General features: G+C 40.6%; 1 protein-coding gene across 17 annotated transcripts in view; it reads left to right on the top strand.

The window, feature by feature from the left end:
• The window catches only part of LOC143022115 (uncharacterized), a 285,895-nt gene that overhangs the window by 40,065 nt on the left and 222,674 nt on the right, over positions 1-23,156 (top strand). For 10 of the 17 annotated variants that reach the window (XR_012966036.1, XM_076180165.1, XM_076180118.1 and 7 more), the window contains 5 exons: positions 10,995-11,106; positions 13,598-13,775; positions 14,105-14,381; positions 21,927-22,028; positions 22,982-23,089. Coding sequence is in view for 16 of the 17 variants with exons in the window: in XM_076180165.1 (XP_076036280.1) it covers positions 10,995-11,106; positions 13,598-13,775; positions 14,105-14,381; positions 21,927-22,028; positions 22,982-23,089 (777 nt within the window). In the remaining variant the exon portion in view is untranslated. Of the gene's footprint in view, positions 1-10,994; positions 11,107-13,597; positions 13,776-14,104; positions 14,382-21,926; positions 22,029-22,493; positions 22,599-22,981; positions 23,090-23,156 lie in introns of all 17 variants that reach the window. The other 7 variants (XM_076180192.1, XM_076180201.1, XM_076180152.1 and 4 more) reach the window with 6 other exon arrangements.

Here is a 23,156-nt window from a genome sequence, read left to right on the forward strand (position 1 = left end):
ATTGGGCCCTGTTCACTGTACTTTATTATTTTCGCCATTTCTGTCATTACTCCATTCATATGTATATTTAAGAGCCTTAGTGGCAACACATACTTATTGGCGTTAACCATTACCCACAGTGTACACCAACCCCTTGCGTCTTTTCCCGCGTCTAAAGTATCCATATTTGAAGATGCCTTCGCCCAATGCCTAAAACATCCTTGTTCGTCACCCACCTTTCCGTCGTTTTCTCATATTTATATATATATTTTTAATTAGGATTTTATCGTACACTTTCCTAGTTATGGTTATCAGGCTGATAGGTACCCCTGAAGGTCTTGCACTTACGGTAGGTGTTCTCCAGTAAATGGACATTCTGCACGTCTTCCAATCCGCTGGTATTATGTTTGAAATCTTGCACTGTCATCTTTCCACCCAGTATTTCTCCTACTATTGATAGAATTGGGGATTTGGGAATTAAATATACGGTACAGTTGCATTCTTCATTTATATCAAGGAATTACGATGAGTACAGATAAAGAACAAAAAAGAGGCTGGAAATTAAGTAGGCGTGCATCATCCCCCCTGTCGTACCCTACGAGTCCGTTGCTGTTGTCCACCATCTTTTTCATCCTGTATAGTTTATTGACAGCATATTTCATTAGATCTATATTCTTAGTATTTTAATTACACTCCCACGGACCAAGTCACTCAACATTTTTTTTTATGGTTGTAGACAAATTCCACTATTAAAAGAGTACTGGTCACTATCAATTTTTAACTTCTATCATTCCGATTCTCATCGATCTGCCACCGTCTTTGAATATATGGGTGACGTAAATTAAGGTGCGCTGGTACCAAGTGCTGTTAATTGGTGACAAAATAGAATAATCATCTTTCTCCCTAATTTATTTTGTCAAGTCACATGGACATAAGATGCAACGCATACACACTGAAACACACACGAGCATAGCTCCCCTCCCCGTAAAATACAACTAGGTAAATACACGTCGTGGCGCAGTGGTTAGAGTTCCCGGCTGCCACTATGGCGGTCTGGGTTCGAATCCCGCCTAGGGCTGAAATTATTTCAATATCGCTGCGCTTCGAGTCGTTACTCCAACTCGTGGGCGGGGAGTTGGGTGTGTGCGTGTAAAGTCACATTACCCCTAGATCGGTCATATATGAGCTCTGAGCTCTCTTCCGGGAGGGAAATAGCTGTCGATTACGAGTCCAACACATGATCCAAGGCAGTGGTGAATCATACACACTAGACTCGATGGTGGTAGAGTTTCCGGCCTCCACAACGGGGTTCCGGGTTTGAATCCCGCCCAGGGCTGAAATAATTTCAGTATCGCTGCGCTGTGAATCGTTACTCCAACTCTCGTGGGCAGGGAGTTGGGTGTGTGTGTGCGTGTAAGGTCACGGCATTACCCATAGATCGGTCATATATGACTCTTCTGGGAGGGAAATAGCTTTCGATCACGAGTCCAACACGTGATCCAAGACCATGGTGAATCACACACACACACACACACAAACACACACACACACACACACACACACACACACACACACACACACACACACACACACACACACACACACACACACACACACACACACACACACACACACTGAGCTCTTATACGGGAGGGTAGTAGCTGTCGATCACGATTCCAACACATTATCCAAGACCATGGTGAATCGCGCGCGCGCGAGAGAGAGAGAGAGAGAGAGAGGTCCCAAAGGGTGAAGGGGTTATTTTTAAGGAAAGAAGAGAGAGGGTCTCGTCAACATACTGCATCAAGTGGTTTGTTAGAATAGATCAAGCTGGTAGAGTATATAGATTGGAAGATGGAAGAGTATATAGATAGGCAGATTGAAGATAAGGGCATGTTCATGAACATTAAATTGGGTAGAGGTAACTGACACCCGAAAAGAATGGTCTTGGACTGAATGTGGAAAAAAAAAAAATTATCTTGACGTAGGGCATGGCAAGAAAACGGACCGGCGAGGATCAGCACGTGGAGGAAATGGCCTCTTGCTTCCTCAGGAATACACGTTCAAACATTGCTGGTCACTCACGTTTTTTATAAATATTTTTATTTTTATTTTATATTTTTATTTCATTTTATTCTAAGTGTTGTTATTTGCACTTGTATACGAGGGAATGGTAGGGGAGGGGGGAAATGTGTGCGAGGACCACACATGCCTACCAGAGCGGAAGCAGGGCAAACTATTTTGGTAGCCCCCCCACCCCCACCCCACGGGGGAGGGGGACGGAGCGTGTGGCGAGTACAAATAGACATGACGTGCGTCTGCGCGCGCACGCACGCACATGAGGGCGCGTGAGGTTATCTGCCTGCCTTAGGGACATTTATGGCTGCTTACCTACTTTTCCTTTCGCATATCTCGTTTGCCCGAATCTACCTTCTAACCTCCTTTTCCTTATCTGTCAGCCTCTGTCCCTCTTATTTTTTCTTGCTAATCTTCCTTTCACATTTTCCCTTTCCATCTCTCTATCCTCTCCCCTCTTCTCTCTTCTCTCCTCCATCCTCTCTCCTCTCACTCCTCTCTCTCCTCTCCCTCCTCTCTCCTCCCTCTCCTCTCTATCTTTCTCTTCTCTCCACTCTCTCTCCTCTCCACTTTCTCCTCTCTCCACTCTTTTTCCTGTTTCTCTTTCTTTCCCTATCTGTTTTTCTCTCCCCTCCATCTCTTCTCTCTCCCTTGCTCATCTCTGTCATCTCTCTTCCTCTCTCGTTGCTCTTTTATCCCTTTGCTTTGTTATCTCAGCTCTCTCTTCTCTCTGCAATCTTCCCTCTTTGCTCTCTCTCTCTCCCTCTCTCTCTCTCTCTCTCTCTCTCTCTCTCTCTCTCTCTCTCTCTCTCTCTCTCTCTCTCTCTCTCTCTCTCACACACACACACACACATGCCTACCAGTGGCTCGGTTGGTAGAGCGCTGGAATGGGAAGTACGATGGTGCTCGCAGTACCTGGTTCGAATCCTGCCCAGGGCCGAAATTATTTCGGTATCGCTGCGCTTCGGGTCGTTACTCTGGCTCTCGTAGGCGGGGAGTTGGGTGTGTGTGTGTGTGTGTGTGTGAAAGGTCATAGCATTACCCATAGATCGGTCATACGAGCTCTGAGCTCTCTTCCGGGAGGGAAATAGCTGTCGATCACGAGTCCAACACGTGATCCAAAGACTAAGGTGAATACACACACAAGGAACGTTATAGAAGAGACCTGAAAAATAAAGTTTTCCACACAGAGTGGTGGATGTCTGGAACAAACGGGACGAAACAATAGTGTGTGCAAAAACTATACACGAATTTATGAGCTAACTAGACACTGCGAGATACAAAGATGGGACATTTATATATATATATATATATATATATATATATATATATATATGTATATATAAATATATGTGTATATATATATATATATATATATATATGACACAGGAAACCCACAGTCGGAGAAAATAAACTTCGAATAAAGAAGATTCCTATATTTCGGCTATCAACTGTAGCCCTCTTCAGGAAAGTACATAAGACAGAGGACAAAGGGGACTTATAAGCTACAGAAACACAGAAAAGAGAGGGAACGTGGACTGATGGCATTACTCAGGCGCGGGGTAAAATGGGGTGGCGGAGGAGGGTGAGGGTGAGGTGAGGGGGGTTGTAAGCTTCGTACCAGCCTACTCACTGCCGCGCGTGAAATAATGTCAGGAGTCCACTGCCCTTTAGAAATATTAATGTTGGGGCATTCCTCAATTAATGCTGATTCAACTATTTTTCTCCTGAAACCGCAGTGGGACTTGAACACTAATCTGGCCTTACCCCAGTCGAAAGAATGATTCTTATTTTTGACATGAAGAAATACGGCCGAATTTTCTTGCCCATACCTAATTGACCTTTTATGTTCTGCCAATCTAGTGTTCAAGTCTCTCCCAGTTTGACCCAAGTAAACCAAATCACAATCCTGGCAGGGCAAACAATGAACACCAGGTGGCTCTACTTCCTTCGGTTATTGTTGAACATTCACAACAATTGTTTGCCCTGCCAAGATTGTGATTTAGTTTACTTGGAATACACAGAAGATACAGAATTTGTAGAACTTATGAGCATACACTTCAAGTCTGTTTTCACTAGAGAAAAAATGCAACATCGGGATTAAGGGAGAGAAATTAACCCCCCCCCCCCCATGAGGGAAATAATAGTAACATGGAAAGAAATAATGGATTAAATAATGAACTTTGATGTCAGGAAATTGCACAGCCTGGATGGAATAGCAAATTGGATATTAAAAGAATATAAAGAACTAAAAGACAAAATATATAACAAGAAATTGCTCACTCAAAGAAGAGAAAATACCAGAAGACTGGAAAAATGCTGATATTGTACCAATTTATAAAGGAGGAAATAAGGAAGACCCAACAAATTACAGACTGGTTTCGTTCACAAGCACGGTAACTAAAATATATGAAAAAGTTATAAAGAGTAAATGGCTAAAACATCTGGAGGAACAAGATCATAAATCTGAGACAATTCTGATTTAGACAGGAAAGATCATGTACCACAAATTTGATCTGTTTTTACTCAAGACTACTAGATATAATACAAGAAAGGGATGCATGGGCTGAGTATGCATTCCTAGATCTACAAAATGTTTTGATAAAGTCCCTTGCAAGAAATTATTAAGACAACTGGAAAACAGAGGAGGGATACAAGGAAAACTACTGAAATGGAGGACTTTTTACATGGAAGAAAAATGAGAGTAGTGCTCAGAGATAAGAGTTCTACTTGGGAGAAGGTAATTAGTGGAGTTCCACAAGGATCAGTATTGGCTCCAATAATGTTTGCTGTGTGAATGATATGGACGTGGGTGTGGAATGTTACATGAACTTTGCAGATGATGTAAAATTGTTAAAGAAAGTGAGTACTGAAATGGACTGTGACTCACTGCAGAGAGATCTGAACAGGGTCTGGGAATGGAGTCAGAAGTGGGAAGTGGAATTTGACGTGAAGGAATGTAGCATAATGGAATTTGGAAAAGGTAGAAAAAGGATATCAAGACAATATAAAATTGGTGAAAAAGAAGTAATGAAAGTGGGATCTGAAAAAGACCTGGGAGTGATCATCACAAAAGATATGTCCCCTGACAAGTATATAAACAAAATTGTTGGTGAAACCTATAACTTTCTAAGATCAGTAAAAGTGGCTTTTACTTGGATGAAGAAATGTTAAAGAAAATATTAGTCACACTGATAAGGTCCAAATGGGAGTATGCAGCAACACTATGGTCACCCGGTAAGGAAAAGAATATAAAGAAAATTGAGAGAACCCAGAGAGCAACTACAAAGATGGCCCCAACACTATCAAAAATGTCATATGAAGATTGTCAAAACTAGAACTACAGACTTTGGAACAAAGAAGAGAAAAAGGTGGCTTGTTGACCATCTACAGAATTATGAAAGGTGTAGAAATTCTTGATAGAGATGACTTACTAAACTGGGATAAGAGAAAAACAAAAGGACAAGGAAAGAGACTCAAAAAGAACAGTTATAAAAAGAGACATGAAAAAAACAGCTTTCCCCACAGAGTGGTGGATGTATGGAACAAATTAGATATGGCAAGATACAGAGATGGGACACCATGAGCATAGCTCCCCTTCCTGTAAGATACAACTAGGTAAATACACTCAGACTGAAGGATATAACCAAGATTGAGAGAATACAAAGGGCAGCAACCAAACTGGTCTCCAGCTTGGCAGCTAAACCATATGAGGAAAGACTAAAAGCACTGGGTCTGCCAATTTTTATGGAAGGGCTATAAGAGGTCATGGAAGTAAATTCAAAAGGCCACATGTCAAAAGGATGTGAATACATTTTTCCATATAGATGTATAAATATGTGAAATAGTTTAGAAGGTGATGTAGCCCAAGCTCAAACAATACATAAATTCAGATCTAAATATGATAATTGGAAATCAAAGATATAGATTAAGTTGGAATCATACAATGCATTCTGCCAGCAATAACATAAGGGTGTGGAACTTGGAAACTGATGAAGAAGATGTAGACAATGCCAAGGACTGCATGGAGGAGAATGGAGAGATCAATAATAGGAATAATGCTGAGAGACCTAAAGAGAGCAAGTTGGGTGAGAGAGCAGACTAGAGTGAAAGATGTTGTGGCGGCAATAAAAGAGAGGAAGTGGAATTGGACAGGTAAGTTAGTACAAATGACTGATGAGCAATGGAGCAAGTGTGTTACTGAGTGGATACCGCGAGATGGGAAGCGTGGAAGAGGGAGACCAGACAGGTGGAGAGATGAGATTGAGAAGTTTGCAGGAGTGACATGGCAAAGGTTGGTGCTTTGGTGTGAATCATGGAATGTTATGAAAGAGGCTTTTGTTCAGCAGTGGACTCAGGATGGCTGATTTGATTGATATTAGAAAATTAGAGAATAGGAGACAGACCCCTGTATATTACAGTTGGTAAATTCAATCAAGTAAATACACACACATACACACACACGACACGACTCGGTGGCTCAGTTGGTAGAGCGCTGGACTGGGAAGTACGGTGGTACTCGTATTACCCAGTTTGAATCCTGCCCAGGGCCGAAATTATTTCGGTATTGCTGTGCTTCGGGTCGTTACTCTGACTCTCGTAGGCGGGGAGTTGGGTGTGTGTGTGTGTGAAAGGTCATAGCATTACCCATAGATCGGTCATACGAGCTCTTAGCTCTCTTCCGGGAGGGAAATAGCTGTCGATTACGAGTCCAACACATGATCCAAAGTCCAAGGTGAATACACAGTTATAGTGGATATCTGGAAAAAAAAACAGCTTTCCACACAGAGTGGTGGATGTCTGGAACAAAGTGGATGAAACAATAGTGTGTGCAAAAACTATACACGAAATTAAGAGCAAACTAGACACTGCGAGATACATAGCTCTCCTTCCCAGAAGGTACAACTAGGTAAATACATACACAATTGATAAGGCCCCAACCTCTTCCCCTCTTGGTTGCAGCAAACACATCATTTTTCTGTGGACACCAGCACCAGAATCTCAGGAGTGAATATAGGATGAGGGAGAGAAGGGGTGGCTATACTAGTAAGTGAAGACATAGGTAAGCGTGTGGTGGAATGGAAGGTTTCTTCAAAGTTAATGTGGATGAAGGTGAAACTGGTAAGGGAGATGTGAGTTTTGTAAGTGCATATGGGCCTGGTAGTGAGAAGAGTGTAGAGGAAAGTGAGGCTTTTTGGATGGATTTTAATGAGTGCATAGAGGGATTAAGGAGAAATGTCAATGTAGTAGTGTTGGGAGAACTTAATACTAGGGTAGGAAATGAACCAATAGACAGAGTGGTTGGTAAGTGTGGAGTTCCAGGAAAAAGTGTAGTGGAGAGTTGATGGTGATGTGTCTAGAGAGTTGATAGCAAATACAATGTTTCGGAAGAAAGTCAAGCATAAGTACACATGGAAGAGGGTGGTGGATGGAAGGTGGTAGAGTGTTAATGGATCATATAGTAGGAACCAGGAGTATTGTAGGAAGAGTTAAAGTTGTACATGTTCTAATGGGAGAGAGTGGGGGAATATAGAATACTTTTTTGGTGGAAGGTAAGTTAAGAGTGGAGGATAGATGGAGAAAGGAAAAGGACAGGTAGGGAGGTGCTTAAAGTGAACTGCTTAAATGAGAAAGAAAAGGAGAAGGAGTACAAGAAGAAGCTGAGGGAGAGGGAGGGAGTGAAGGATAGAGTAGAGCTAGGAGTGGAGAAGGAATAGGGATGGTTCAAGGAGGTAGTCACAAGGTGTGCAAAGATGGTGTGTGGAACAAAGAGGATGGGAGGAAATAGAAGGAAGGGTAGAGGATGGATGGGTGAGGAAGCAAAGAAAGTTGTAAAAGAGAAGCTAGCTTTCACATATAGGTTACAAAATAGGACAAGGGAATCATATGAGAGGTACAAAGAAAAGAGAAGAGAAGTAAAGCATAAGATGAAGGAGGCAAAGAGGAGAGGAGATGTGAAATGGGTAAGAGTATGATAGAATTTTTTTAAGATGTTTTGGAAAGAAATTAAGAGAGGAAGAGGAGGCAAGTCAAGTAGAGAAGAAAAGGTAGAAGGTGCAGAGGGAGAGATGATAATGGAAGAGAAGGCAGTAAGAGGAAGATGGACAGTATTTTAGGGAGTTGCTAAATGTGGAGGATAGGGAGGGAAAGGTAGTTGCAATGGGAAGCACTAAGAAAATGACCATGATGAGTGAGGAAAATGGAGAAGTAAGGAAAGATAAAGTGAAGGCAGTTGTTAAGATGATGAGAGTAGTTAAGGCACCTGGGTTGGATTGGTGTCATGCAGAATGTCTAAAAAAAAAAAGGAGGTACAGTGATGGTGGACTGGCTGGTGAGGTTTTTTAATGTTTGTTTCAGAGAGGGTAGAGTGCCAGAGGACTGGAGGAGTGCCTGTATAGTTCCACTTTACAAAGGAAAAGGGGACAAGTGTGAGTGTAGTAGTTTCACAGGGATCCATTTGTCAAGTGTAATTGGGAAGGCTTATGGGAGGGTCTTGATTGAGGGGATTAGAAGAGGAACAGTGGGAGTAATTGGTGTGGAACAGTTTGGGTGTAGGACAGGTAGGGGTTGCATGGATCAGATTTTTGTGGCAATGCAGATATGTGAGAAAGCTTTTGGAAAAGGTAAGGATGTTTTTTGGACTTTATGGATTTGAAAAAGGCTTATGACAGGGTAGACAGGCATTGTGGGAGGTACTATTGATAGATGGGATAGGAGGAATTTTTTTAAGAGTAGTCAAGAGTTTTATAAGAGTAGTAGAGCTTGTGTTAGAATCAGAAATGGAGAGAGTGAGTGGTATGAGGTAAAAGTGGGACTTCATCAGGGATGTGTTATGTCACCTTGGCTGTTCAATTTATACATGGATGGGGTTGTGTGAGAGGTAAATGCAAGGGTAGTGGGTCAGGAATTGGAGATGCTTACAGAAAGTGGAGAAAAGTGGGAGATAAGCCAGTTGTTATTTGCTGACAACACTGCACTTGTAGCAGGATCAGAGGAGGGATTGAGGAAGTTAGTGGCAGAGTTTGGGAAGGTGTGTGAAAGAAGGAAGTTGAAGATAAATGTGGGTAAAAGTAAGGTGATGAGATGTACAAGAGGAGAAATTGGCAGCAGACTGAAAGTGAGTATTAAGGGAAAGAGACTGGAGGAAGTGGATAGTTTTAGATACTTGGGTGCAAATGTGGCAGGAAAGGGAAGAGTGGTGGAGGTAGAATATAGATTGAGAGAAGTGAGTAAATGCCTTGGGGGATTAAAAAAATGTAATGAGAAATAGACATTTGGGAATGGATGCTAAGAGGAGATTGTATGAGGGAGTGATTGTGCCAACAGCACTGTACAGGGCGGAAACATGGAACATAAAGAGGAAGAGTTTGAATGTGTATGAAATGAGGTGCCTGAGGAGTATGATAGGAGTTAATAGGCTGGATAGAGTGAGAAACAAGGAGGTGAGGAGGGGAGCAGGGGTGGAAAGAGAGTTGGGAGATAGGGTTGATGAAAGAGAATTGGGATGGACACATTGAAAGCATGAGTGAAGAAAGAATAGTAAAAGAGGTGTGGAAGGCAGAGGCGGAAGGAGTGAACATGAGGGGGTGACCAAGGATGAGATAGATGGATGGGGTAAAAAGGGCATTGGGAAAGAGGGGAATGTCTGTTGAAGGATGGGAGAAGAGAGAAGATAGGGGTGAGTGGAGAATGGTTGTGTATGGATGATGCTATGATGTATGAGGATGGTGAGTGGGGGAGTATGTGCGAAAAATAAATTGATACAGCCCGAAGGGATTTCTCCCTGTCTTCTCCATTTCTGCATGAGGGGACAGAGAGGGGGGGTTACCGATTTAATTAAGCGTCTTTGCTGTGGGTGTGCTGTGTCTTACAACACAGCTTCTGACCTAGGGCAGTGGGCAAGATGCAGGGATGACCTGTTATCCAGTAGCCAAGATCAAAGGGAGAGAAGTGGGAGTGGAGTATGTAGGGATACAGTGGGTGGGAGTGGTTTTTATGCTGTTTTTTGGCTACCTCCCTTGTAAAGGGGAAAAAGCCTTTGGTATATGTATAATAAATATTATTATTATTATCATTATCATTATTACCACTACAGCAACGTACCGGTATGGCCTTTTGGTGTATGTACATGACGAGTTTTTTAAGTAAGTACCGTTTTGAAACAAATAGACTTTTCGTAACAATTTTATTTTTACATGAAAGCCTGTACTGTAATCTACTTTTCAACATAATTATGGAATCATCTGACCGTGTTTAAGTTTGTGAGTACAGTATTTGAAATGCCGCCAACTGAAATACGCGCTGTGATTCATTTTCTTACTGCTAAAGGCGTGAAAGTGGCTGAAATTCATCGTCAGATCAGTGAAGTGTATGGAGAAAACATTATGAGTGATGGGATGGTGCAGAAATGGGTGAGAGCTTTTAAAGATGGCCGTACAAATGTGCATGATGAGGAACGAAGTGGACGACCTTCACTCATTACTGATGGTTTGGTGCACATTTGTATGGCCATCTTTAAAAGCTCTCACCCATTTCCGCACCATCCCATCACTCGTAATGTTTTCTCCATAGTCTTCACTGATCTGACAATGAATTTCAGCCACTTTCATGCCTTTAGCAGTAAGAAAATGAATCACAGCGCGTATTTCAGTCGGCAGCATTCTCAATCGGAGGAGGCATTTCAAATACTCACAGACAAGCTTAAACACGATCAGATGATTCTGTAATTATGTTGAAAAGTAGATTACAGTACAGGCTTTCATGTAAAAATAAAATTAAGAAAAGTCTACTTGTTTAATTTCTATTTCAAAACAGTACTTAAAAAACACTCTTCGTATATATGTTACAGATATACAAAAAAGTTAAATAGACTAATTTTATTTTAAGAGTACAAGTTCAAGAATAATATAGCTAGTTCTGCATCCTTTTCATGATTCCAGTCAAACCTTGAGGAGATACTGGCCACTTTTGAGCAGGAGGTAGAAGCAGAATTATTTGCTCAAGGCCAAAAAGCTGCCAACACAAACGTTAATCTCCTTAGCACTTCTCAGGGTAAGTACTTGCTACTATACTCTATTTCTATTTTTTTTTTTTTTTTCTTTCTCTCCAGTACTGATCACCATTCTTAGCTTCAAGCAATATTTATTATACCATTTGATTGGACTGATTTAGTGAAATTCATATATAGGAATCTTCTGTTGAACAGACTTGTTTTATTTGTATATGCTATATTTCCAGTAATCTTTAAGATGCATACTATAGAAAAATTAATGAAATGCAGTAAAATTGTAGGTAACTTTTTTAATAGTTTTTATTAATCTTATACATGAGGGCCACTAATTGCAAAAGCAAAATTCAAAAGAAAAAATATAAGCATGTTTTTGATATAGAGGGACCAATGACAGGTAGTAAGTGGTGGTCCTGCAAGATGGATATTGGAGAAAATCATTTCCCTGTCGCTCATCTTTAAAGCTCATCAACATTCTCATCTCTATCTGGAAGTGCAGACCAAAGGGGGTGATGTTCAATCTTTAGAATGGTCCCAGGATCTTATTAACTTACCTGTATTTCCTCCACTTTTCCACAAGGAGAGCTGACAGCTATTGACTACTTTTCTTCTACTATAATCCAAAGACAGTAATAGTCTTGTATTAATATAGCACAGACATTGGCCCAGTGTTTCTTTCTGGAGAGATCTATGGAAGGAACCAGGGATCATTGCCAGCCATTATGAGGTTGTGGGTCTGAGTTTCTAGTCACTGAAAGCAGAGGTAAACATTATTGTTATTCTAATTGATGCCATAGGCTGGAGCATTTGGTTTTGAGTATTTTCTTTCTAATTCCCATTAGGTGTTTTCATTCAACTGTACCTGCCCTTCTCCTGCAACCAGTGACACTGTTAGAATAATAATAGTTGTCTTTAGTGTCACTGAATGGAAACTTGCAACCCCATAGTGGCTGGGAGTTGTTGTTGTTGTTGTCGTTCCCTAGACTGTCTGTCCGAGCAGTCCCGTCTCCCCAAGGAATGCCATAGCCGAAACTGGGTTTTCCCACAAATCCTTTATAGAGCGTATGTTGTGTTGTTTGCGTGCATGATTGTGTATAATGCAGTCTTCCATTATGTGTTGTATGGTATGGGGTGAAGTGTTACATCCTGGGCAGCTGTTCACAACGCGGTCATCCAGCCTCTTCTGGTAGCTTAGAAGTGCTGGGTGGTGACCGCACCGCAGTCTGGCCAAGTGGACTCTGTCCTTTCGTGGGAGAGAGGATTCAGAAGGGTGGATATCAGGGGGTCTGGCATGCAGCAGTGTGTTGTCTTTCAGTGTGTTAATGGAGCGGTGAGTGATATGATTATGAATATGTTTCCGGAGGCTGGTATTTGGTGGTTGTGGAGGAAGAGAAGAGAGTATCTGTGCGTGATAAAGGTCTTTGGGTGGGCGTTGTCCCCAGGGGGTCTCGTAGACTCTGGAAAGAAACACTTGACTCTTGTCTGTGTTGCATTTATGTAGGATTGTTTTTATATGTTACTGGCATGTAGTACAGGTAGTAGGAGGGGGGGAGCAGTTACCATTTGTCAGCTGTCCATATGGTGGCGGGAATACAATTGAAGTTGACAAAAATTTTGGCCCTTATCCAGAAACAGTGTCGGCCCCTTGGTGTTGCACTTCCAGTTTGGTCAGATAAATTTATTTTTAATGGTGGAGGATAGTACATGCCTTTTAAATCAGAAACCTGCTAAATTATAGTCTGAAATTGAGGGTAACTTGGATACTGCATTAAAAAAAAACAAAAAAAAACAACTCACCATCCCACTCCCATAAAGTGGGAAGTGAGAACCCCCTGGTAAGGCAAACCTTGATAGTTGCAGCAAACCGTTGGGTATTTTATGCCAATGTGTGGGTGGCTAGGGCTGTCGGGAACCAGCACAAGAAGCACACAGTGGATCCCAGGAATTGAACTTGCAACCACCTGCTCATGTGTTCAACACAGTATCCACTGGGTTACCATGTGGCCCTGATACTGTATTTACACAAATGTATTTCTTTCACAAGTGTGACGTGAATCTTATGCAGTTAGAAGATAGATGAATATGTATTTTTTAGTGCTTGAAATGACTTGTTCTTGCCCTCAGATTAACAACTGGTTTCTCTTTTAAATTAATTTTCTTAAACTTCTACATAGTTGTCAAACAAACACACCACTGTTGGAGTGAAAAAAAAAATGAAGAAAAGAAAAAGATACATTCTGATTGCCAACTGCAGTCCTTTTATAGACAAGGAGTACAGTATGTAGTCAAAATATATCAGTTTTTCTTTTCTTCACTTTTCACTAGCAGGGGTGTTTTTGTGTGATATACAATTGTGCCACTACATTGCACTTTAGTGATTCAACATAGTTGTGTTACAAGCATGCTCCTAATGAAAAGAGTTTGTTATTTTGAATAGTGATTGAAGAGAAAAGGTATTACATTAACAAATATCTATACATAATCTTTGCATAATGTATTTTGGATTTCTAACCAAACTAATGTTGCCATCCCTAGTACCTGAAGACCTAACTTGTGCACGAGCTCGCCGAACCCCCAGAACCATTTCAAGGACTCGTGGTTCACCACTTGTACCTTCCCCAGCTGCTCTATCCTCACTAGTGCAGAGTATGACTTTTTCGGATGCTGAGGAGGACCATCCTGAACAAAGGAGTCAAGGACGCTGCAGACAAAAGTGTGTAGATGGGTAACTTTATTTCAAAGTGCAGCCAAGTAGTAATAATAATGAGATCAATTCCCTATCACTTAAATAGATTTTGAAAAAGTTCTGAATTTGTTTGAAGAGTTAGTACTGCATGTTTTGAACAACAAAATCTGTGTTTCATGGAGTAACTAGAGGTTTGAATTTCAGTTATATGTATTGAAGGAAGGTAAACAAGTTTTAAGTATTTGTACTTGCATGTATACTAATATAATTTTGTATTTTTTCTATATTTGTTTGTCTTCAAGTAGTTGTAACCATTTTTTTTTATTTATTTATTTTATTTTTTTTTTTTTCCGTAGCCCCTCAGGAAGTAGCAGCAGCAGTACCCAAGCCATGGACCAGCCATCCCAACCCCAAGATCAGCAGCAGCAGCAACAGCAGCAGAGTTCCTCCTCACCCCATAGGGCACGTACTGAGTCAGGAATGAGCAATATATCCAATGCATCAACTGCCTCAACTGCACCGATGGCAGCCAGTGGTGCAGCCAGTGCCCCATCTGCTACAGGGTCCTCTGCAAGTGCTGCTGCTTCAGCTTCAGGACCAAAGGAGGAAAATAACAGACTAGCGAGCGAAAAGGTATTTTATGGTAGCATCTGAAAGAGAGTTTGCATTGATCATCTAGCTGAGTAAGATTTGTATCGTTTCCATTGGAACAAACTTTATTTAGATTTGTTCATTCATGAGTTATGAATGTAAGTATTATTTTTTTTTTATTCTTTATTTTTTGTATTATTCACTGCAAACTCTCTAGATTATTTTACTCCAACTACTGAAGCATGAGTACATCATCTTTACTAATGTTGGTCCTGTGGTCATTGTGTGGTTCCTGTATGGATGGTGTGTTATTTGACTTAACATTGTGGAGTGAGGAGTTTGGAGTAATTAACCACTTCGGTACAATGACGCCTACATAGGCATCATGAATCATGAGGGGGTACACAAGGATGGCGGTGTCGGCATCTTAATTATATATATTTTTTGTAGTTGTACATGACTTACCCCGGATACTGTGAACTGGTTTGATCATGCTTTCTGTGTTTATTATTACTCCGAGTAAAAGAGAGAGTAATACATCAGTGATTTTATTTTATAATGCGAGTAGTGTGATGCAAATTACATATGGCAGCCGATATTGCACACGAGAATTTGAGTCGTACTGAAGTGGTTAAATGTTCAAAATAAACTTAAGCAATGTTACTACCACACCCTTTAGAATGTCCGTATATTCTGCAGGCAGTTGAAATTATCACATTTCATCAGGATATGACTACCTCTGCTAAAGTCGTATGTAATATGGTTTAATTCCCCCGAGACAAAAGTGCTAATGGGTGTTTGTATGTAGAGTAGTTACGACAACTTGCAGTTTGTTAAAACATGTTTTATAATAAGCAGATGCATTATGTGTACCCAATTCTTTTATAAAATGTGAACTCCCTTTCTAATATGCATCTCACTGGTGGTGCTCATCATTTATATTTTAGTCATAATTATTGTGACAGCATATTCTGCAGTTTTCAAATTAATTTGGATTAAAAAAAGTAATACATACATATATAGCAACAGCCTTTTCCCCATTACAAGGGAGGTAGTCAAAGGCATAATTCTACTCCCACCTATTTCATCCCCACATACTCCACTCCCATTCACAACCCCTCCCTCCATCTTTTCTTGGCTCCTCCTGGATGACGAGTCATCCTCATCCTTGCGTCTCACCCATTACCCTGGTTCAGAATCAGTGCAGCAAGACACAGCACATCCACAGCAAGGGCACTTCATTTAATTGGCTACCCCTCCCCCTCTGTCCCCTCATGAAGAAAAAGAAAAGATGGGGAGAAATTCCTTTGGGCTGCATTAGAATACCATTTACACATACTCCCTCACCACTCCATCCCACACCCACGCTGTTCCATGCATCATAGCATCATCCATACACAACCATTCTCCACTCATCCCTGTCTTCTTCCTTCCTCAACAGACATTTCCTTCCTTCCCAATGCCCCTTTTACCCCTTCCATCCATCTTATCCTAGGTTGCCCCCTCATGTTCACTCCTTCCACCTCTGCCTTCCACGCCTCTTTTACTGATCTTTCTTCACTCATTCTTTCCATGTGTCCAAACCAACCCAATACTCTTTCATCAACCCTATCTCCCAACTCCCTTTCTACCCCTGTTCTCCTCACCTCCTCATTTCTCACTCTATCCAGCCTAGTAATCCCTACCATACTTCTCAGACATTTCATCTCAAACATATTTAAACTCTTCCTCTCTTATGATCCATGTTTCTGCCCCACACAGTGCTGTTAGCACAATCACTCCTTCATACAATCTCCTCTTAACATCTATTCCCAAATGTTAATTTCTCATTACACTTTTTAATCCCCTAAGGCATTTACTTGCTTCTCTCAATCTACATTCTACCTCCACCTCCATCTCTTTCCCGCCACATTCACACTCAAGTATCTAAAACTATCCACTTCCTCCAGACTTTCTCCCTTAATACTCACTTCCAATTTGCTGCCAATTTCTCCCCTTGTACATCTCTTCACCTTACTTTCACCCACATTTATCTTCAACTTCCTTCTTTTGCACACCTTTCCAAACTCAATCACTAACTTCCTTAATCCCTCCTCTAATCATGCTACAAGCACAGTGTCATCAGCAGACAACAACTGGCTCATCTCCCATTTTTCTCCATTTTCTTTAACCATCTCCCATCCCCTGTCCATTACCCTTGCATTTACCTCTCACACCACCTAATCCATATATAAATTGAACAACCAAGGCGACATAACACACCCCTGGCAAAGTCCCAACTTTACCTCAAACCACTCTCTCTATTTCTAACTAACACAAGCTCTACTACTCTTGTAAAAAACTCTTGACTGCTCTTAACAGCTTTCCTCCTATTCCATATATCTGCAATGCCTCCCAGAGTGCCCTCCAGTCAACTCTGTCATGAGCCTTTTCCAAATTCATAAAGGCCCAAAAAATATCCTTACCTTTTCCTAAAGTTTTCTCACATATCTGTCTTACCACAAAAATCTGATCTACACAACCCCTACCTGTCCTAAACCCACACTGTTCCTCACCAATTACTCCCTCTGTTCCACTATTAATCCTCTCAGTCAAAACCCTCCCATAAGCCTTCCCATCTACACTCAACAAATTAATCCCTCTCAAATTACTTCACTAACACTTGTCCTCTTTTCCCTTGTAAAGCAGAACTATACAGGCACTCTTCCAGTCCTCCGGCACTCTACCCTTTTTTAGACAAACATTAAGCAACCTCACCAGCCAGTCCACCACTGTACCTCCCTTTTTTAGACACTCCACATGACACTTGTGTAACTCAGGTGCCTTACCTGCTCTCATCATTTTAAAAACTGCTTTCACCTCATCTTTCCTTATTTCTCTTCCATTTTCCTCATTTATCAGTCATTTTCTTAGCGCTTCCCAGTCCAACTATCTTTCCCTCCCTATCCTCCTTCACATTTAGCAACTCCCTAAAATGCCCCATCTTCCTCTTACTCTTTTCCATTATCATCTCTCCATCTGCACCTTTTACCTTTTCTTTTCTACTTGATTAGCCTCCCCTTCCTCTCTTAATTTCCTTACAAAACATTAATTGAACAATTTTCTGTCATACTCTTACCCCATTTCACATATATTCTCCTCTTTGCCTCTTATGCTTTACTTCTCTTTTCTTTGTACCTTTCACATAATTCTCTCAGCCTGTTTTGTAACCAATCTGTGAATGCTTGTTTCTTCTCTTCTGCAACCTTTGCTTCATCATCCCTCCACTCATAACCCTTTCTTCTGTTTCCTCCCATCCTCCGTGTACCACACACCATCTTTGCACACCTTTGACTCCGTCCTTGAAACATCCCCATTCCTCCTTCACGCCTTCCCACTCTTCTTTCAGCTTCTTTTTGTACTCCTCCCTTTCTTTCTCATTTAAGCAGTTTAAGCACCTCCCTATCTTCTGTCCTTTTCCTCTTTCTCCATCTATCCTCCACTCTCAACTGACCTTCCACCAAATAATTATCTGATATTCCCCCACTCTCTGTCCTTAGAATATGTACAACCTTAACACTTCCTACTATTCTCTTGGTTACCACTATATAGTGTATTAAAGCCCTATCTCCACTTATCCACCACCCTCTCCCATGTATACTTATGCTTGACTTTCTTCCAATACACCGTATTTGCTATGATCAGCTATCTAGACACATTACCATCAACTCTCTACTATGATTTTTTCTTGGAACTCCACACTTCCCAACCACTCTGTCTGTTGGTTCATTTTCTACCCTAGCATTAAGGTCTCCCAATACCACTACATTGACATTTCTCCTTAATCCCTCTATGCACTCATTTAAATCCATCCAAAAAGCCTCCCTTTCCTCTACACTCGTTTCACTACCAGGCCCATATGCACTTACAAAAACCCACATCTCCATTCCCAGTTTCACCTTCATCCACATTAACATTGAAGAAACCTCCTTCCAGTCCACTACACACCTACCTATCTCTTCACTTATTAGTATAGCCACCCCTTCTCTCCGTAATCCTATCTTCACTCCTGAGAACCTCCCAACTACACTCCCAAACTGGCACTTGCCCCTCCCTCTCAACTTAGTTTCATACAGTGACTTAGTTTCATACAGTGCCAACACATCCATCTTTCTTCTCACAAACATACGGTCTATCTCTTCCTTTTTACTCTCATCTGTACCACATCCACACACATTAAAAGCCCCAAACCTTAATCTATACATTCATGATATATTCACACCTGACACCTCAGAAATACAAATCTCTTCTTATGCAAATTATTTAATTACATACACAGTAATGCAAAGTTGGAGAAATCCTACAACCACACCTCAGCACATGCAACACCTGTTTCACTACAGATAGACTCAAAATAGCCCCAGCCAAATCACCCACATCTCTCACCAATCACACATTGGAATACAAATGCATACCATGGACCAATATCAATAATACTCTCATACCATGCACACATACACCCAAGATTCTTGGTGTAACATACAATACATCCATGTCATTCAAGCATGTCACAAACAGGTTAAATGCACACCTAAACTTAACATGCTTAAATCAATTGCAGGAACAACGTATGGATGAAACAAAGAAACTATTGCTACAGTATATAAACAAAGCATACACTCATTGATAAATTATGTGAGCCCCACATGGGCCCCTAATCTCACTGAGACACCACATGACCCTACAGACCATACAAAACAAAATCCTAAAGACAATTACAGGCTGTAACACAACACCTACAGACCATTTACACCATGTAACAAAAGTCCTCAAAGTCAAGGATCACCTTGACATGAGAGGCACACATTCATTTGCCACAGCCACCACAAACACAGCACACCCGCTATACATTGATTAGACCAAAACTGGAATATGCAGCAACACTATGGACACCCAGTACTAAAAAGAATGTAATGAAACTAGAAAGAATACAGAGAGCAACAACAAAGTTGGCACCAGCTCTTTCCAAATGTACGTTTGAACAAAGATTATCGAAACTAGAACTACCAACACTAGAGCAAAGAAGAGAAAGAGGTGATCTACTGACTATATATAGAATCATGAAAGGAACGGAAATCCTTGATAGAAAAGATTTACTAAAAAATGACAATGGAAAAACAAGAGATCATGAAAAGAAACTCAAAAAGGACAACTATAGAAGAGATAGGAAAAAGAATAGCTTCCCTCACAGAGTGCTGGATATATGGAATAACCTAGATGAAAAAACAGTGGGTGCAAAAACTATTCACAATTTCAAGAATAAACTTGATGCTGAAAGATACAAAGATGGGTCACCATGAGCATAGCTCCCTTTTCGTATAATACAACCAGGTGAATAGCAGAACACCCACACACCAAGAAACATCAAAACAACACCCAAATACCTATATCACACACATATACTCTCTTCTTTTCCTCCACAACCACCAGACACTAGCCTCTGGAAACATATCCATAGTCAGATCACTCACTGCTCCATCAACAAACTGAAAGATGACACATTGCTGTATGCCAGACCCCCTGATATCCATCCCTCGGAATCCTATCTCTCCCATAAGGATAGAGTCCACCTGGCCAGACTGCAGTGCAACCACCATCCAGCCCTTCTAAAATAAGAAGAGGCTGGATGACTATTGAAGATAACTGTCCAGGATGCAACACTTCACCTCATACTATACAACACATTATAGAAGAATGGATTGTACACAATCACACGTGCCAACAACACAGTATACACTCTATAAAGAACTTGTGGGAAAAACCTGCTCCCGCCTTAGCATTCCTTAGGGAGACGGGACTGCTTGGCCAGACAGTCCAGGGAATGACAACAACAACAAATTATGGAATGGCCTCAAAGAAGACATAGTCCAGTTTAAAACCAAGTTTGATTGATGGAAAAAAGGGATCCACACATGTAGCACTTTTCTTAACATTACAATTAAGTTACAATTAATTGGATGCAAAGAAGAGATTATATGAAGGGGTGATTGTGCCGATGACACTGTATGGGGTGGGGACTTGGAAATTAAGAGAGGCAGAGAGAAGTTTAAATATGTTTGAGGTGAAATATCTGAGAAGTATGGTAGGGGTTACAAGGTTGAATAACATGAGAAATGAGGAGGTGAGGAGGAGAGTTGGGCTTGAAAACGAGATGGTAGCTAGGGCTTATGAAAGATAATTAGGATGGTCTGGACATATGGAAAAAATGAATAAAGAAAGTAAAAGAGGTGTGGATGGCAAAGGTGGATAGAGTGTACTTGAGGGGATAACCAAGGATGAAATAGATGGATAGGGTGAAAGGGGCTTTGAGCAAGAGGGGACTGCCTGTTTAGCAAGGAATGGAGAAGGCAGGAGATAGGGGTGCATGGAGAATAAATGTGTATAGATGATACTCTGATGGAAGGATGGGAGGGATCAGGGGATGGGGGGGGGAACAGGGAGTGGTTATGTGTGAATGATATTTTAACCCAGCCTGAAGGGATCTCTCTCCATCTTCTCTATTTTCTGCATGAAGAGACAGGAGGGGGATTTGCCAATTGAATGAAACAGCCTTGCTGTTGATGTACTGTGTCTTGCTGCATTGCCTCCGACCCAAGGCAGTTGGCAAGATGCAGGGATGACCTATCATCCACAAGGTGCTAAGATGAGAGGGAGGAAAGGGTGGTGGATGGGCGTGAGTTGGGTTGGAAGCTACTTCCCTTGTAATGGAAAAAAAAGCCATATATATATATATATATATATATATATATATATATATATATATATATATATATATATAGAGAGAGAGAGAGAGAGAGAGAGAGAGAGAGAGATAGATAGATAGATAGATAGATAGATAGACAGACAATTAAGTAAATGCACAATACATGTTAGGCTTATACCAGTGAAGTTGAGGATTGGTGGCCAAATATTGAGAATTATTTTGAGAAGTTGGGTATACAATACTTAATTATCAAATTTATATGAGAAGAGATGGGTTTTGATGATCTAGTTGTTAAGAGAAAATCTTATTTCAAGATATGGTACCCCTGTTTTAGGTTGACAGAGTGTGGAAGTGAATTCTTTGAATAAGTAGTTATATGTTCATATAACCAGTTACAGTTAGGCATAAACTTAAGTATAAACTGATTTAAGCTTTATGTTGAGGATAGTTAAAGCTCTTTTCAATGGGTATTATCCACAATATCCTTAAGTATGGAGATGGGATTTTCTTGTAATGCAATATGTGTTGTCATATCTATAACAGCTGGACACTGATCATTTTATTCCACAAGCCCTCACATTGATTGGCTGAAGGTATTATTCCCACAAGCCATCAGGCTTAGTGTTTTATTTGTTACTTTTGACTGCAATTGCTGCCTTGTCCTTTTATAAGAAACAGATGGGTCTTGATACTGTTGGAAGCATTTTGTTCAATTACAGACATGTTGTATGATATAAAATCCCATTTTCTGTTATACACATAAGTATACTTAAGTTGAAGAGTCAGTGGGTGGAAAGAAGTGCGAGGAATACTGTGTTGAAGTCTTACTGCGTTGATGTCCACAGGTGATGGACAAGGCACACATAGTGCACAAGCTCCACCAAATCCAGGAGTACATTCGCCAAACCAAATCAGCCATGGATCTCCTGGAAAGAGAGGGAGATGTGGTAAGTGCAGAGGAGCTTGGGCTTTCTGTAACTTAGAAAAATTATGTGATGAACACCTTAAGCATACTGAAATTTTATTCTCTGTTATGGTTAAAACCAAATATGACTATTTAGTCCTTTTCTCATTTCTGTTTTGAGTAATTCTTTATATGGAATTAATGTCTTCTTAAATATATTTATATATATCCTTGCATTCAGTATTTGGTAGATGAAAGGAGAAGGGCTTGGCAATTTCTTTAAGTTATCCAAAACTGTGATTTTCTCTGTTATCATGATTGAAGTAATTGGACTATTGTGGTCTGGAATTAGACAATTGTTCAGGGGCTCAGAATGTATTTAATTTGTATTCATACATGTTATTGGCTGTGGTACATATTCCTCAATTAAAATGAAATTGTGAGCATTTAGATTTTTACTGTTTTTCATATAGTTTATTTTAGCATATTTTTTCTTCTTTGCACCAAGTCAAAGTTAGGGCAGTACAGCACTCTTGTCAAGGTGTTGAGAGACTTGAAACAGTCTGAAAGTAAAATTATGGGTCATCTATCAACTGTTGAGAAAGCAGAGGTGGTAAATCGTGAAATTATATGTTCAGTTTGATGTTAACATTTCCAATCTTTTTGCATCTTTGCAGTGCTTTTACAATAATGTATTTTCACTCATCATATGTTAACACTTGAGAAATTAATTTAGTTACAAGTTTTGTTGCAAGTGAATGTCATAAATATTGATGTTTTCTGTGATTTGTGTAATGTCAACAACTAGATAGACAAGCAAAATTCATGCAATAGGATTCAATAGTGTGTTACTCTTTTGTCTGGTCTGTGTGGTGTTTTGTTGTGCATTAGACATTACCCCTACTAAACCTGCTCATACCTAACTTGCACAGCGATGTTTGTTGGACTGGTTGCTGTGTCAGACTAACATACCTTCACCCCATTCTTGTTACATAGAACTGCAGGACAAACCTCTACCTTCAGTATGAGACTCTAAACAAAACCCTGAAAGAACAGGAAGAAGACTACCTCAACATCCTTGGTCGCATGCTGGTCTTAAACAAGGTAGTCATTTATTATTCCTCAAATTTTGTGCCTCTGTTCTTTAGTGTGTACATTCTGAAATAACATA

Source organism: Oratosquilla oratoria, chromosome 3 (assembly GCF_046742065.1).
Source record: "Oratosquilla oratoria isolate Oo_2021 chromosome 3, ASM4674206v1, whole genome shotgun sequence".
Lineage (NCBI taxonomy): Eukaryota > Metazoa > Arthropoda > Malacostraca > Stomatopoda > Squillidae > Oratosquilla > Oratosquilla oratoria.